Below are 16,591 nucleotides of genomic sequence, written 5' to 3' on the forward strand. Positions count from 1 at the left end.
TTAAAATACGAATTGTTGCAACATCCTCCCTATTCGCCAGATTTAGCTCCCTCTGACTTCTGGCTGTTCTCACATCTTAAAAAATTCATGCGTGGGAAACGATTTTCATCGAACGAAGAGGTAATAGCAGCCGTGGAAGCGTATTTCGACAGTCTTCCGGATTCTCACTTCAGGGATGGAATCCATAAATTAGAAGATCACTGGAACAAGTGTATTGAAGTTCAGGGAAATTATATTGAATAATAAAATGTATTTCAAACCATAAAATTGTGTTTTTTTTATCGAACGACAAAACTTATTGAACAACCTGGTAAATCTGGGTCACAAAGGGTCACTTTTTCTCTGGCCGGACATGAAGAAGCACAGACGAAAACAGTGAGCTCGTGATGGAATTCAACGAGGGCCGAATAGAGAGCCGTGAGGTGAGGATCCGGACTGTAGAGTCAGAGACACCGAAAAGAAATTATAGTAGAAGATATTTAAAACATTGACAAACCCAGAGACATGCAGAACAAAGCACCAGCCGGCATCGGAGTTCAGCAAGAACAAGAGTACCCCACTATCCTATCAATTCTTCTCATTTCCCTATCTCTATACTTTTCTATCTTTAGGTTTAATTTAGTTAAGGATCGCATGGGTTTGATTAGTATTGCCGGCAAGTAGTTGCCAAGAAGGTAAGCTACTTGGGTTATTGTTACCATCGGACAGTAAGAGAAATTGGACTGAGGGAATCCAAAAGAACTCATCTGTATAGATTTGTTTATCGTGAAATTAAAATTGTTTTAATTGAATTCACGTGTCTGTGTATTCCTATCGCGCTTCACACTTCACAATGGAACATTGCATTTTTGTAAGGTTGGTTATGGGTGACGACAGCATCCATTATCAGATGCTATTGTCATCAATAGTAGAAGTGTTTGCTATTTGGGAATGTCTGTTAATGGAAGTTTCACTGTACTAAAGAAATTCTTATATATTTAGTGTAATTTGCAAAAATCTTTTGGTTTGTTTGCTTTTGTTACTCTCTTGGATAAAGAATCATTTAGAATATATTTTTATGTATTTCATTATATTCTTTGAATGGTAAAAAATCTATATATTTGGAATAAAATCATTTGATACTTAATTTTTTATATTTAGCAAATTAATATATAAAATAACTTTAACATACTATGTCTTGGTGAGCCTGTAGTATTAGCATTAAACATATTAACTTGTTCTTTAACATTAATTCCATTTGCAGGAGGATCAGGTGGTGGATTAACAGGTGGAGGAGGTATATGATGAGAATTCTCTTTGTATCTGAAATATAGAAATTGGTTATCATTAAATATTAAATTATTAATAAATATTTCATTAGAAAATTCTGTCAGTAAATAAGAATTAATATTCAAATAATTATAAAAAAAAATCAAAATAATGTTTTGTTAGATGAGAAATTACATATAAAACTGTTCCAAAAATATTGATGAGACTGATAATAAGACTAAACTCAACAACCAGGAATTACTAACTTAAAATGATGTATAATAGTGAAAATCTATATCAAAACGAAAAAACATTTAGCAAAATATGGAATAGAAGCATTTTAATATTTTAATTTTTGATGTTAAGTCAGTGTTTATATTTTCAGTTTCCAGAATTTTATTCTATTCTATCCATGATAAATTACAGAACCTGAAAATAATTATAAGAACTAGATTGGGAGCTTCACCATAACTACATATGATAATTGTATAGATGGACTATAACATTACAATTAAACAAATAAGCATTAAAGTTGATGAATCATCATATTCATTTAACTTTTTCTGAGACTAATTAGTAACTTTAGAGATAACAATCTCAAGCACAATCTGATCTTAAAAATTATGGGAATTGTTGATAGCAAAAAAGTTTTTAAAAAATAATAACAACTTTCAAAATCCTCATATATAAAATGTCTCTCTGGTCTTTTTATAATTTAAATTATTAGATTTAACTAAAAGAATACATGACAGTAAATTAAGCAAATAAAGAAGTGCTGTTTTGAAATTCTCAACTTCACCTGAATGTTTACAGAGAAAAGAAAGAAAAAAAAAATTTTATAAACTAATAGCTATTAAGTACTATGAATAGAAACAACCATTCTGACATCAATTAAAATTTATCTTTTTTTACAATCTACACTTTAATTAAATGATATTTTGAAAATGCAAAAGAATTAGATTTGTCTATTAGAGTGAGACTATGCAGGTGTGAATCTATTAGTGAGCAAGAGGTTGCGAGTGATATAATTCTTGCAAAGGAAAACCATGCACAAGCAAGAAGCAAGAAATCTCGCTGGTGAGAGTGAATTTCTGGCTCTTGCAAATATCTGACAGCGTTTGATATTTATCAGGCCACATCTCTTCTCACTGAATATTGCATATGCACCTTGGCATGAGTAGACAATGGTTTCTTATATCTTTCATTTATTGTACCTATAAAAAGATTTTTGGTTTTTTTTTCAAACTATAGATACACATGAAGTCATAAATTCTGTTTTCTTAATAAATTACAATAAAATTCTATATCTTTTCATTGTTTCCAAAGAGGAGGAACATTGTATTTTTGTTTTCTTTTTATGGAGTAATCCTAATAAGAGTATTTTTGCTAGTAGTTAGCATCATAGTCAAATTATTTTGATTTTTACTTCCATATGGTGCAATAGTTCATGCTTCCCTGTGATGTTATCATCTTCACACCACTTTCTCCCATTTGCTTTCATTGGTATGGTCGTACTGTACTTAGGAGTGAGAAACATCATCACCTCTTCTTGCCACATATTCTTGCTCACACATTGCTTGGCAAATTTGCTTGTTTGCATCTGCATAATCACACTCTTGCAGTATTTAAATCAATTTATTCAGTTTTATCCAATATAAATCAGCTCTCTAAAAACTAAAATCTCAATATTGTCTCCTAAATTTAAACTGTTCAATCAATAATGACACATGCGCATAAGCTTCAAGAGAAACAATGCATAAATAAGAATTTAATTTTCATTCACTTAAATTAAAAATATAGATAAGACAAGAAATCAGCAAAATTTCTTGTCTTTACTATGACTCAATCTCAAAACTTAACTTGAAGTGAAACTTTGGTTTGAGTTCTATTCTGTGGGAATCTTTTCTTCTAGACTGTTCTAAATTATTTAATTTAATAAATTACTTTATAATAAATATTAGCATAAAATGATGATCTAACTATCTTTAGGGCAAATAAAAAATAGGACAAAGTTTGACTAATTAAAATACAGTATAATCTCCAAATAGCTGACACAGTCAGGACCAAGAAGTTTGTCTGCTATTTGGAGGTACAGTACGTGCTCACGGCTATATTGTATAATGAATAATATGATGAATTACAAAAACATCAAATTTGCATTAGGAATGTGAATATACCAAAAAGTATACATAGATACATAATTAAAATATATATACAATATATTATTTATTTTTTTAGCTGTAAAAATCTCGTTCAAATGTCAAGTTACGAACGTGATTTGCTATCCACTTCAAGGGTTGGGAAATATATTTGGAATTGTTACATTTATAATATCTTATAATCTAAGCAACTAATAAAAATTGTTACAGAGATTTGTCTGCTTTGTACTTATCAAATAGGTGTAACTTTTTGCACATTTTGTTTTTTTTTTTAGTAAACAACTTATTAAAAATTACACTTTAGCCACCATAAAGCCATTAAAACAATTATGACAACAGCATTTGTTTGGTGGAAGATCAAAGGTCGTGTTGCAAAGGCTATTTTCTGACCACTTTAAAGTGTTATGATGTCATTTATGATCTTAAGTTTCTTTTTTGTTATACCCTATTCACACTGTACATTTTAAGCCAGCTTAAATGACTAAGCCAGCTTAAGGTATGAAATATGAACGGAACTGACTTAACATTAAACTGGTTTAACTACAAACAACCGGCTCAGCTTAAATCGCTTTCTCAAAGGAGCTTAAGTCGCTTCAAGCTTTCCACGAGGTCCGTCACAAGTTCAAAAATAATGGCGGAAGCAGATGTGCAGGTACAAATGTTCGAACAAACGATACTCTTCTCTGTTAGCATGTATATGCTGCTTCAGTACAAGAAGTTTAAATGATAATATAAATTTCTTGTTTACGAGAAAAATATATATATATAAATTTCTGTCAAAAATCCATTCTTATCACAGTTCTATCGCTAAAGTGATATAAACATTGAGAGAATCGTGTTGCCAACGACATCACTGATAATAAATGTTAATAATTCCTAACTAACGTCTTATGCTCTTTAAATAAGTTATTTATAATTTAAATTACTAAATATAAATTAATTTATGATGATTTACGAAAAATAAGCAAAAGTTTGATTTTATTTAAAATATATTGAGTACACCCACTCGAGGGCTAAGCGAATAATTCGCTTTAATTATCTAGCGTGAACGAGTAGTTAATCTTGTTTTCGATAATGCGACTTAACTTAATTCTGCTTAAATCTTAATCCCGCTTAAAATGTACAGTATGAATAGGGTATTACTACTATACTATGGTTCTTGTTGAATGAATGAATAACTTTGAAAAAGTTTATAGTTTTTCAGTATCACAAGCTTAATTCCAACAATAAGACAGAAGTTTAATAACATTAATATGTATAACAATAAATGGTCATTGATAGCTTAACCAGATTAAACTTCACTTATAGAAAAGAATATTATTCAACTTTTTACATCTTGTTTTCCTTTCCCATTCCTATTTTCAACATCTTTATTTGATGCCTATGGTCAAAATTCATCCTCTGAAAGAGTATTTAAACCAATTCTTTGTTTTTGTTTTAAAATATTTTGTAGATAATTAATTCTTTTAGAATATTGAAGGCAGAACATTGCGTTTTCATAAGGTTGGTTATGGATAACGGCGTCCATTATTTAGAGGTAAATATAATAGATGTCCTATTTGAAGGGTCTGGCGATTGTAAAAATGTCCATTAAGTATAGGTGTCCACTATTTGAGAGTATCCATTAACAGAGGTTTCACTATATTAGCATAATGATATAACCAGAAGTCAGATTTTTGGTCTAAGAATTAGTATGTTAGTGTCAATAGCATAAATAAATTTTATATAGTTTTCAAAAGGAATCATCAGCTTTACTACTACTGATTATACACACGAAAGAAACATTTCTCTAATATATAATCAAGAGGTAATTTTTGTTTTGACTAAAAACTTTCCATTTTTATTTTTTCCGTTGATGAAAAAATGAATCTTTCAGATAAATTTTATATAATTATTGAATTCTGTTTATTGTTTTTTGAAAAATAAATTTCAAAGACTAACTTTTTTTTCCTATTTAAATATCTGTTCTATCATTAATGTCAAACATCCTTATTGAGATGATTAACATAAATTAATAATTATTACTTGATAATTCATAGAAAAAGTATCTAAAATGTTAAGAATATTTCTATTTTCAAATGTAAGACTTGAAGCTGGCCTAAGATGGGCTGAAAACTTTTTATTTAATAATAATAATAATAAATTCTGACTCTTGAAAAAGCAGTATATGTTTCTCTATTTCTTACAATATAATTCCAAGGTTTACTAAGTTTAAACATTATGAAAATCAGAAAATAGTTTCTAATATGAACAGATATAGTTTATAGTTCATATCATTTGCCTATATGAAGCAAAATAAATTTTTGCTTATTAAATATATTTTATAATTTATTTTCAAGAAGAATTTTATAAATGTTTCATTCAATTTTATTTAAGTATGTAGTATTAAGTGAAAAGATTCAAAAATAAAAGTTTTATTACAGAAAAACAAAAGTAGAATCAATAATTACATATTTTCAGAATATCTTATCTTTCCTAACAAATTTATTTGTAATAATTGTCAGAATTTTGAAAAATACTCATGCATCTTATGAAGCACATAAAAACAGTTTTATAATTTTTTAAATCCAAACAATTAATAATGAACAATTGTTCCAAAACATATTGAACTGTATTTAAATTATGTCCTTTAAAAAAAAATCTTACAAGAATTTCTTACATTATTGATATAAAAATATATAATTTTTAATGAAACTGAATAACATAAATATGTTGATGTAATATTCATAACAATAAAAGCAATTAATGACTTGAAACCGTGTCATGCTTGATTCTTGTTAACTACGAAACACAATATAGTGCTATCAACTCAACTAAATAAAAGGGAGAAGAAAGCCAAGTGATTGTCAAAGCACTATATTGTGTTTCATAGTTAACAATAAAAGCAATATTAAAATTTTATTCAAATTCTTACCCTCTTTTCCATTTGCCACTCATAAACATCTTCATTTCGTCAACTATTTCATGTGCCTAATAAATAAAATTTTTATTATGCTTAATGCATTATGAAAAGAATTTGTCATGAAACAAACATTTTACTGCAAACATTAAAACTTACTTTAACACGTGCACATTGAAATATATGCATTTCAGATGGAGAATGGTTCTTGTTCTTTGGATCTCCTTTTACAATAAAAATAAGAATGTTGTTATATAGTTCTCTTGGATCGTCACTTGTGTAAGCAATTGGATCACTTATGAGTGACATAGGAAATCTTTCAACAATATCCTGTAAAATTATTATTATATTTTAAAAAATTAGCCTTAAATTTTGTAATACTTAAAACTTAAAATATTGTTTTTAGAATTAATTATTTTCAAATAACTTTATATTTTATGTTACTTAATGTGTATATATAAAAGTTTAATTTTGAAGTAATTACTTTCATTTGTACAAATGAAAGCAGAGTTTTCACATTTTTTTCACAAAAGAATTTTAATATATTTTTATCCTTATTATTCCATTCAAATGTAAATAGATTTAATCTATTAGATATAAATGTTTAAATATCTGATACTATTAATTTTTTTCCACTTATTTCTAAATATAATTTATCTTTATTTTCATCATACTAAACCTAAGCATGATCTAAAGTTTTGAAATTACTCTTATTTTCAAAATACTTATATAGAGCAATTAAATTTTCATAGATTTTATTAAAGTTTAATTAACATGTTAAAAACAAAATATATAACTGATTACTTACTCCATTTTCATTATCAATGATAATAACCCATTTCTTATCAAGTCTCATTTGCATTTTTTGTGTCCATATGCCTTTCGACTCTTCCATTTGTAGGAGACGACGCAAGCCATCTTTTGGTGTACGCAAGCCTGTAAAAATACTCAAATTTAACATTTATACGACAACTGTACTACAATCAATACAATTAATGACATTACAGTGATTATGTAATCATTGTAGTGCCATTGATTTTTTCATGAAATATTCAAATTTTACAATATGTAAAGTTTAAATTACACAATTCTTTATTAATTTCTAAAAATAAATCAGGATTTTTTATAATCGGATTTAATTAATAGTTAATTTAATCTAAATGTTCATATAGAAATGAAATGAAAATATTAAATATATAATATAAACTTGTAATGAAAGAGAGCAAATTTTGTACTGTACATGTACAGAAATAATTAGTTTCGGAAATGTAAACTGAAAAATTTCTAAATCAAAATTAAAAAAAAAAAAAAAAAAACAAATTGAATTAAGTTGCAATTACCTTCCTTATACCATTTGAAATTCAAACTTAGTCTTATGTATAGATTTCAATTAGTATGATTAAAAGAAATAAAATCAAGTAAAATTTTTATTTTGGTTTTGTATTGTAAATAAGTTAAATAATTTAAGATCAAATGTTTGTTCATCCATTTAAAGCATTTTAACTTGCTGATCAAAAGCTAAAGATAATTTTTGTGACCTTATTTGATAAAATAAACAATTAGCACTTGTCTAAAACAGATTAATTTCTTAACTTACCATATTGATGCCCTACAGAAAATGTAGCAAGATGTTCTAACAAATAAATTGGTCCATCATCATTAGAATCACTGTGCTGATCTGCACACAAAGGAAAAAAGTTCGTTATATATATAGTTCAAAATCTAATAATTTAGTGAAAAAATTAAGATAACATACTGTTTTATAGAATTCCTAAAAAACTTATATCTGAGTTAACTTATCAAGTAATATTAAACTTAAATTTGTTTTAAAGTGTTTGTATATAATTTACAAACTAAACTAACTAAAAATTTACTATGTTATGTTTATATTACTTTAAATTCAACGTTAATTATCTAGATGTTGATCATTAAGACTTCATTTTAATAGATCAATTAAAACAATGTATTTCAAACATTTTCAAATATGCATCTATCATAATAAAAAATATTAAATGTTATAATTAATTAAACCCAACAGTATTGAATTAACTAATTTACAAGTATAAATTTCAATTAAAATAACATATTTCAAATACTTAAAATAAATTAAGAAAGAGCAAAAGTTTATAAAAAAAATTTTTTATGTTTATAATTTTACAAGATTTTAATTAAAAAAGATATAGACAATAAGTGTTATTATGATTACCTGAATTGTAACCATTTGAATAATGTGACATTGTACTCCTATTATATTCACTTTCACCTCTGAGAGGTGACATAGTACGACCACGAGAATACGGATCAAATCCTGTACTGAAAATAATTATTAAAATTAATGAGGCTTTATTAGTTTATTACCTAAATATAATCTCTATCATATTATTCTAAACAATTACTTTTATAATTTATAGAAATTATATAGATTATGTATCACTGAAAATATGAATTATTTAAAAAATTATTTTCAAATATTTTTATATTTAAGCTTTATATTGATAAAACTAATTTAAAATAAACTAATAAAAACAGCAACAATAATTATCTAAGAATAAATTATCAATTTTCAAAGAAAAAGTTTGAAGAATCTAATGTGTTAATAACTCCAATAATTAGTGGAAAATTTAACACAAAACTTTGAATAACTTAATCAAAATAATTGTAAATCAATGCTTAAATATGTTCTGGTTAAAGTACTTTATACATAATTATTTAATACATAAAATTCTGTTATAATGTTTAAACATTAGAGTTTTAAATTTGCTTTTTCATCATCATCATGTTCATGTGTGTTATTGTTCATTTGATGCAAAAGATATCTAAATCTGGTTTTGTCATTCAAATGATAAAGATGCCTTCCACATCCCTCTTATAGGTAACAATCTTCAATGAGGATATGGGTATGACTCTGAGAACAAGGGTAGGACTCTGTCCTACCCTTCTTCTCATGGAGTATATTAGTCCTATCCCTCTGTTCCAGTTGGCATACTATCATTTCATAGTTCCCTTGAAGGAGACTACTCATCAATACCCCTCATTTTTGTAAGTACATAGTATTAAATTGAAAAAAGGAATAACAACATATCATATGAACCAGTTTTAAGATTTTTTGGTGGTGCTCAGGTTCCTCTACTTTTTGTAAAAATAGATCCCTCAGAGTGCAGAAGCAAGGCTGGAGTTTTACCAATAGATATAATGCAATGAAATCAAACATAGTTATGTAAGCTTCATTGCTCAATTGGATTTGCTGTAGGCAATGTAAGAGCTCAATAGCATTAGTGATCATGTATGTTTAATCAACTAAACATTTGGAGAAGAGGCTGCCTATCATGTTTTCTAAAATGCTTATGGGAGATCTTGCATTGTTGACTATTGATCTGAGGGAAGGAGTTGGCTTATGAGTTTTCACAAAGACAAAAAGTTTGAGTGTTTGATGAGGCAACAATTCCCTTGTCCATTAACTTCTTGACAAGCACAATGTGTGTAAATTTTATGACCCTTGCTTGTAATCTGTCAACATATCCTTCATCTATTAGTTTGTAATCCATGTCCAGCTAAAATCAGCCTTTAGAGCACTCACTATGTGGCATTCACACACTGTATAAACTTTGACACATTAAAAAACTTTAAAAATTTATAATCCATTATGGTAAAACACGGTTATCAGAAAGATGCCCATTTAGCATGTGCTGACAACAGCAGACAATAAATGACCAACAACAGCCAAGACAACTCCTCCAATCCCATGACCATAGTGGCCAAATACAGTCTAGATCTATTATGTTTTATGCAAAGAATAGCTAGCAACAGAAATGCCAAAGTAGCTTACAGGTGTAGACTTAACTTACTATATGCAAGTTGCTATACAATGGAAAAGACTCCACCAACAAATATAAGGCCCCTGTTTTATAGGGTTTTAGTGCGGGACAACAGATTCAATAAGAATCCAGAATACATAGGATCAACAAAAAGATCCCTCTGCTAAAGTATATAAGAACATTAATACAACATTGAGAATAAGGACTAGTCACCAATGACATATAGTCATTGAAGTACTAGCAAAATAAAAATTATTAACATCGTACTCAGTGAGTTTTCCTTCCTTTTAAGTTGTTCAGTGTTTTACATGTCTACAGTTTTTTCAAATTGCAGCTTAAAAACATGGGAGATTATGGTGTTCTGGCAGAGCTTGATATATCATAGAAATGTTGCTAGTCATATGATCTTTGAAATTAATACTTATGTCAGCCTTGAAGATTTCTAGGGACTGAAGGGTCTTGATGTGATTTGTAGGGATTTTCTTATAAGAGGGGGCATTTTGTAGGTTGGCTTGTATTTTATCAGTTGCATAAATGGACAAAATGGTATTATGTTACATTACAAAAATTCCAATGCATAGAAGTATCACATAAGTGTCTTTATTTCATGATGTCCTTTACACACTTCAGAAACAAACAGTCTTGTTTTAATTGTAAATTAATTTTATATGATTATGCCAAAGCTTGGGAATATTTTACAATAGTTTTTACATATTCGGGTGGGGAAAGCAGGGGTCCAATTAAAACAGGACTGTTCCCAAAGTGTGTAAAGGATGTCATGAAATAAAGAAGACACTTATGTGGTACTTCTATAATTGGAATTTTTGTAATGTAATATTTATTGTCCTAGCACTTTTAATTAATTATTTTAATTAATGTTTTAATTGGTATTATGTTACTTATTGTCAAACAACTCCATTTAAACCCGATACATTATATTACTAAAAGCCAAACAATGCTGTATGGCATCAGGCTAGATAACGGCTATAATACTAATAAATTACAAAACAATTTGATGCTAGAGGGAGGCATTAGGTGCCATCTCTTAATAATTTTAATAATTATAATTTTAATTAAATAATTTAGAATAACTGGAAGAAAAGAATCAGCCCAGAGCAGAACTCAAACCTGCAACTGCCTCTTACTGTGCAGATACTAGTTACACTCTGGTTCAACCTAGTCTTCCAGTATATATAACATTATGCTATAATCATCGTCAATTATAACAGTGCCAGCTGGGGACACATCAAGTGTCCTTGACCAGGCTGATTCTTTTCTTCCAGTTATTCTAAATTATTTAATTAAAATTATAATTATTAAATTTATTAAGAGATTGTACCTAACACCTCCCTCTAGTATCAAATTGTTTCATAATTTATTAGTATTATAGCCATTATCTAGCTCAATGACATATGGCATTGGTTGACTCCTAGTACATGTTAATAATTTTTATTTTGCTAGTACTTTCAAAAACTTATATTCATTGTCATCACGCAAACAAAAATTTAAAAGTAGAATACAAATATTCTAACACGAGTGAAACACACATTATTTAAAATTATAAATTAAGAATTAAAAACCATTAAGAGCACATTACCAAATTCAATTATGCTAGATGTTATGATGTCATGCAGTGCATATAGATCCACATTAAAGGTGTGTCAGCAGATGTAAATTGCTATTGATAGAGATTGGGGGGAAGAGATTGATGTGACAATAACATTCTTGGATTTGCACATACATAGATCCCATGAAGGGCTACTATTCTCGGTTAACCATAAATTTAATAAGGTGCCACATATCATCCCAATAGATGCTTTCCAACCTTTACAATCTCTTGACAATGTTATCGCTGCCCTCGTTAGAAAACCTTCTTGTTACCATCAACACAAGCGCTTGTAAACATTGAGTTAAACACCATTAGTTTGGAAGTATGTGCAGCTGGTTTTTCACAAGCTAAATTCATGCATGTGCTCAACATGGTCAGGAAATCTCTATTTTCAAGCACAGCACTATGTGACAAGAGGGAAGTGTCAGTAGTTCAACCATAATTACTGTACATTGGATCTCTTTTCCATATGCATTTGCCACATATGCAGGAAACATAACTTTCTCATGTCCCTATCTCTGCTACCGAATTTACGCAGAATCATCTGCAACAATCTGGATAAATTCGTCACCTTTTAAAAACTGGGATCTATGCCATACTGTTGGAGAGTCCCATAATAGGGATGAATAGGAGGTACATTGGGGCCACAACAAGAATGCTCGCTAGCCACCTAGATGAACACAAGATGATGTGGTGAAAGAAAAGTGCACCACAGAGCTTGCAAAAAGATGCTTCAACAGAGTTACAACCAGTTATGAGCTCAAACAACACTACTCAGATGCTGTGGCAACCAGAAACTCTTCTTTACATTGGAATCTTCCCTCACAACAACCTTGGAACCATGCAACACCCCCACACTTAACCGGCCCAACACATGGATCACCCTATATAAACGGTTAATGATTTACATCTGCTGTCACACCTTTAACATATCTATATCCACACATGCACTACATCACATCATAACATCGAGTGTAATCGAAGTTGATAACATGCTCATAACAATTTTTAATTTTAAATGATATAAGTTTCACTCATTTTAAAACATTTCATGTTAGAACACAGTATTCTATTTTTACATTTTCATTTGCCTGACACAATGAACATAAGTTCATTAAAAGCACTAGAAAAATAAAAACTATTAACACTGAACTCAGTGAGTTTTCCTTCCTTCTACCTGTTATTTGGCACAAGGATCAAGCTGTATTGTGTAACAACTTAAAAAAAGATTTGTTATTAAAGTAAAGAAAAATTTCAAATTTTTTATAATTTCAAAGTGCAAACTGTTTTTTAGAGGATGTTGTACAACTTATATAAATGGAAAAAAATTAACTATTTTTTTGTAGAATTTAACAAACTAACAATTTTTTAATATACAAAAATAAAAGATCTGATCTTACATGATTTAATCTAATAATTATGAATAATTTAATGATTATGACATTAGAGTAGATTTTTCTTATCTTCAAATACTAGGGACATTGTGCAATTTTGTTGTATTGCAATAGAATTGAAGTGGAGCCAGAAAGAAAGCAATGATCTTTCCACTGGCCACCACGGAAGAGGCAATCCTTATATCTGCTGGCCATGGAGAGGTGATCTTTGCAGTTGCCAACATGAAGAGCAACCCAAGAACAAAGCAATCAATACCCCCAATTCTTTGTTCTTGCATTTTATTAATTTTTCATGTATATTTTGTTAGGCATGGATAATTTTTTTTATTTTTGCTCCAAAACTCCATTAGGTGCACTCAATTGCATCAGAGAGAATGGATGTTGTCACGTTGACCCCACTGTATCTCCAAAACAGTAATGGACCCCCTTTATTATATTTTAAAAATTATCCTATAATTTTTTTAAAATATTCATGTCAAAAACTAAAATAAAAAAAAGATGTATGTTATTGAATAAAACATCTTCTAAATGCAATAATTATCCACAAGGTCTCAATTGTAAGTGGTTATAGTATAAATTTGAGATCATCCCATAATCTCAACCACACTATTTTAGTATTTATATTAATTATTAAAAAGAAAATCACCCCTTTTTTTTCACAATAGTTATTATTAGTATCTAACACTCATCAACATTTTAATGTTTGAGATGATATCTTCTAAAGTACATATTAACAATCATCATGCTCCAAAGACTTGCGAGTGTTGTACGTCATGCAAAGGTTTTATTTCTATTCTAGGAATTTTCTGTTAAGTATACATATAGAATACTTCTTACATATAATACCTATATAAATATGGGTTGTCTGTAAGAATTATGGTACATAATTTGATTTTAGTATAAGATGATTGAAAAATGTGCAAAAAGAATTTATTTTGCATGAGACAATTTCAGTTTAACAAGGTATTTTAAAATATTTTTTAGTATTATATTTTAAAATATAAGTATTTTCATTGATTATAGTTAGCAGAGATCTACACATTAATTTTATGATGTTGCAATTGAATAAATAAGTTAAAAGTAGCAACAATGCAGAAATGGAATTCCCTATTTTGTACTTTGTCTCAGCTTAGCACTAAACATGTACTGTACATAAAGAAATTTAAGAACTTAAATAGAAATGAAATTTTATCTCATTTTATTGAAATAAAATTATCAATGTCTTCAGCAGTGGCGTAGCGAGGGGGTGCAAGGGAGTGTAGCATGCACTGGGCGCCCCTCTGCAAGTGGCGCCCAAATGGTCTCCAAGACAAACTGTGTGTTTCTGGAAGAGGGTGCCAATAAAGTGTCGGGCACAGTTATGTTCGCTATGCCACTGGTCTTCAGTACACAAATTTTAAAAAGAGAAGAAAACTGCTAATTTATAAAAAAGTAAGAAAAGATACAGAATAATTATATAAACTAAAAACGGCTTTATCAAAACTCACTTTACATTAGTGAGGTGAAATAGAGTATTGACTTTATATAATAATGAATAAAACTTCAATTTCTTAATTTTCTTTATTATTTGTAACATTCAAATTAAAAGAAACAGACATTAAAATTTCTTTCAATTTGAACATTACATTTTATTCTTTTGGTAACCTATATTTCAAAAATATTAATTTTGTTTGATCCTACATATTTGTAATTGCCATTCTTTATTCAAATGTAGATTTATGCTGATGATATTCTGCAACAAAATGAAAAAACATTTTTTCTAATAAAATATTTTGTTTCCAGAATTAAACAGTTTAATTAGTAAATATTCTATATTAGAATAAATTTCATTTCCATTAATTCATCAAAGTTTATGCATTAATAAAGCTTTAAAAATATTTTTTGTACACACAAATTATATGAAGTATAATAAATGTAAAATTAGAAATAGTTCATTTTGTATTGGTTAATTAAAAAAAACAAAATAAGAAATTTAACCCTGGAACCTATCCCTCCATTTCCAAATAAATGTTAGTCTTAATTTATACGATTTCAATTCCATAAAACAAAGTGTATAAATCAAAGGTTAGATGCATGTTAAGTTATTAAATTTAAGTGAATCTAACCGATAATCATATTGAAATGTTCGTGTTATCTCTATTTTAAAGATATAAATAGATCTAAGATTTCTATTTTATTTCAAAACAGTAATAATAAAAATAGTAATAATAAAAAAGTAATAAATCACATGAATTATAACAAAAATATTGAAAATTTAGAATGTAATAAAATATGAATATTTATAAATTAAAGTTTAGATATCCATATAACTATAATCCAATATATAAAAGCATAAATTTAATAAACTTGCTTAATATCAATTCTAAATTATCCATATTATTTATTTATACATGAGAGCAATTTAATCTGGAATGGATCATCAAGAACAATTATTAACAAATAAATATTTAAAATTAATATTTCAAAAGGTTTCACAAAACGGCAACAGACACGCATTGTTATCACTTACTTCCGCATTCAAATAATATCTTCTTATATCAAAAACACGGCCTTTCAATTCTTTCAGTAACGAATCACTCACAGACATTTTTAGATAACGATGACAAGTGACGACAAAAGCAAAAATTACAATTAAGAATCTTTAGTTTTGCTTATGGAAAAACTGACACTACATTATGATTTGTTATTATTAAAATGCAAAATATGCATTTGTCAACTGACTCATCACACAACTGTTTCTGCTACTGTTTTTTCTTTAAAATTAATATTTAGAATGTTGTATTTAAGTTAATAATAATATTAAACTTAAATACAGCATTCTAAATATTAATTTTAAATATTTATTTGTTAATAATTGTTTTTGATGATCCATTCTAGATTAAATTGCTCTCATGTATAAGTAAATAATATGGGTGATTTAGAATTGATATTAAGAGAGTTTATTAAATTTATGCTTTTAAATTTTTGATTATAGTTTATAAATTAAAGTTTAAATATAATAATAATAATATTAGGATAAACTGAAAGCTCACAAATGTAAATCCAATTCAAAATGCTTTCTCTGAGTAGATATATCTCTAAAATTTTGTTTGTTTAGAAAAAGCAATTTGAATTAAATTTAATCTATTATTCTTTAATATGAAAATAACTTATTTACTTTCTACTACTATACAAAAAAAACTGATCTTCAGTTCTATTTACTCACCTGAGACGACATTCCCTATCTGGCCAGCTTTGTTGTCCATCAGATATTACAGGCATAGTCATAAATTCTTACTACATACCTGTTGATAATTGTGAAATTTATGCATTTTTAAAATAAAAAATGTTTAAATTATTTACATAAACATTTCAAATTTTGAAATTCAATCTAAATTAAATATTAAGCTAATTTAAAGCAAATTACAATAAATCAAAAAACAAAACTGCTTATTTCTGGAAACCAAAATTATTATATTTATGTGAAA

The 16,591-nt window shown here is 27.9% G+C and overlaps 1 protein-coding gene across 5 annotated transcripts in view; it reads right to left on the minus strand.

Annotated features, from left to right (window-relative positions):
• Positions 1-16,591, minus strand: part of LOC136984329 (epidermal growth factor receptor kinase substrate 8-like) — an 89,495-nt gene that overhangs the window by 47,666 nt on the left and 25,238 nt on the right. For all 5 annotated transcript variants that reach the window (XM_067281264.1, XM_067281260.1, XM_067281261.1 and 2 more), the window contains 7 exons: positions 16,330-16,408; positions 8,513-8,619; positions 7,904-7,984; positions 7,115-7,242; positions 6,466-6,636; positions 6,322-6,377; positions 1,172-1,302 (listed from right to left, as the gene is read on the minus strand). In XM_067281264.1, coding sequence (XP_067137365.1) covers positions 1,172-1,302; positions 6,322-6,377; positions 6,466-6,636; positions 7,115-7,242; positions 7,904-7,984; positions 8,513-8,619; positions 16,330-16,391 — 736 coding nt within the window. In that variant the 5' untranslated portion in view covers positions 16,392-16,408. The remainder of the gene's footprint in view (positions 1-1,171; positions 1,303-6,321; positions 6,378-6,465; positions 6,637-7,114; positions 7,243-7,903; positions 7,985-8,512; positions 8,620-16,329; positions 16,409-16,591) is intronic.

This window comes from Centruroides vittatus, unplaced genomic scaffold (assembly GCF_030686945.1).
Source record: "Centruroides vittatus isolate TY-2023 unplaced genomic scaffold, ASM3068694v2 contig_913, whole genome shotgun sequence".
In the NCBI taxonomy this organism is placed as follows: domain Eukaryota; kingdom Metazoa; phylum Arthropoda; class Arachnida; order Scorpiones; family Buthidae; genus Centruroides; species Centruroides vittatus.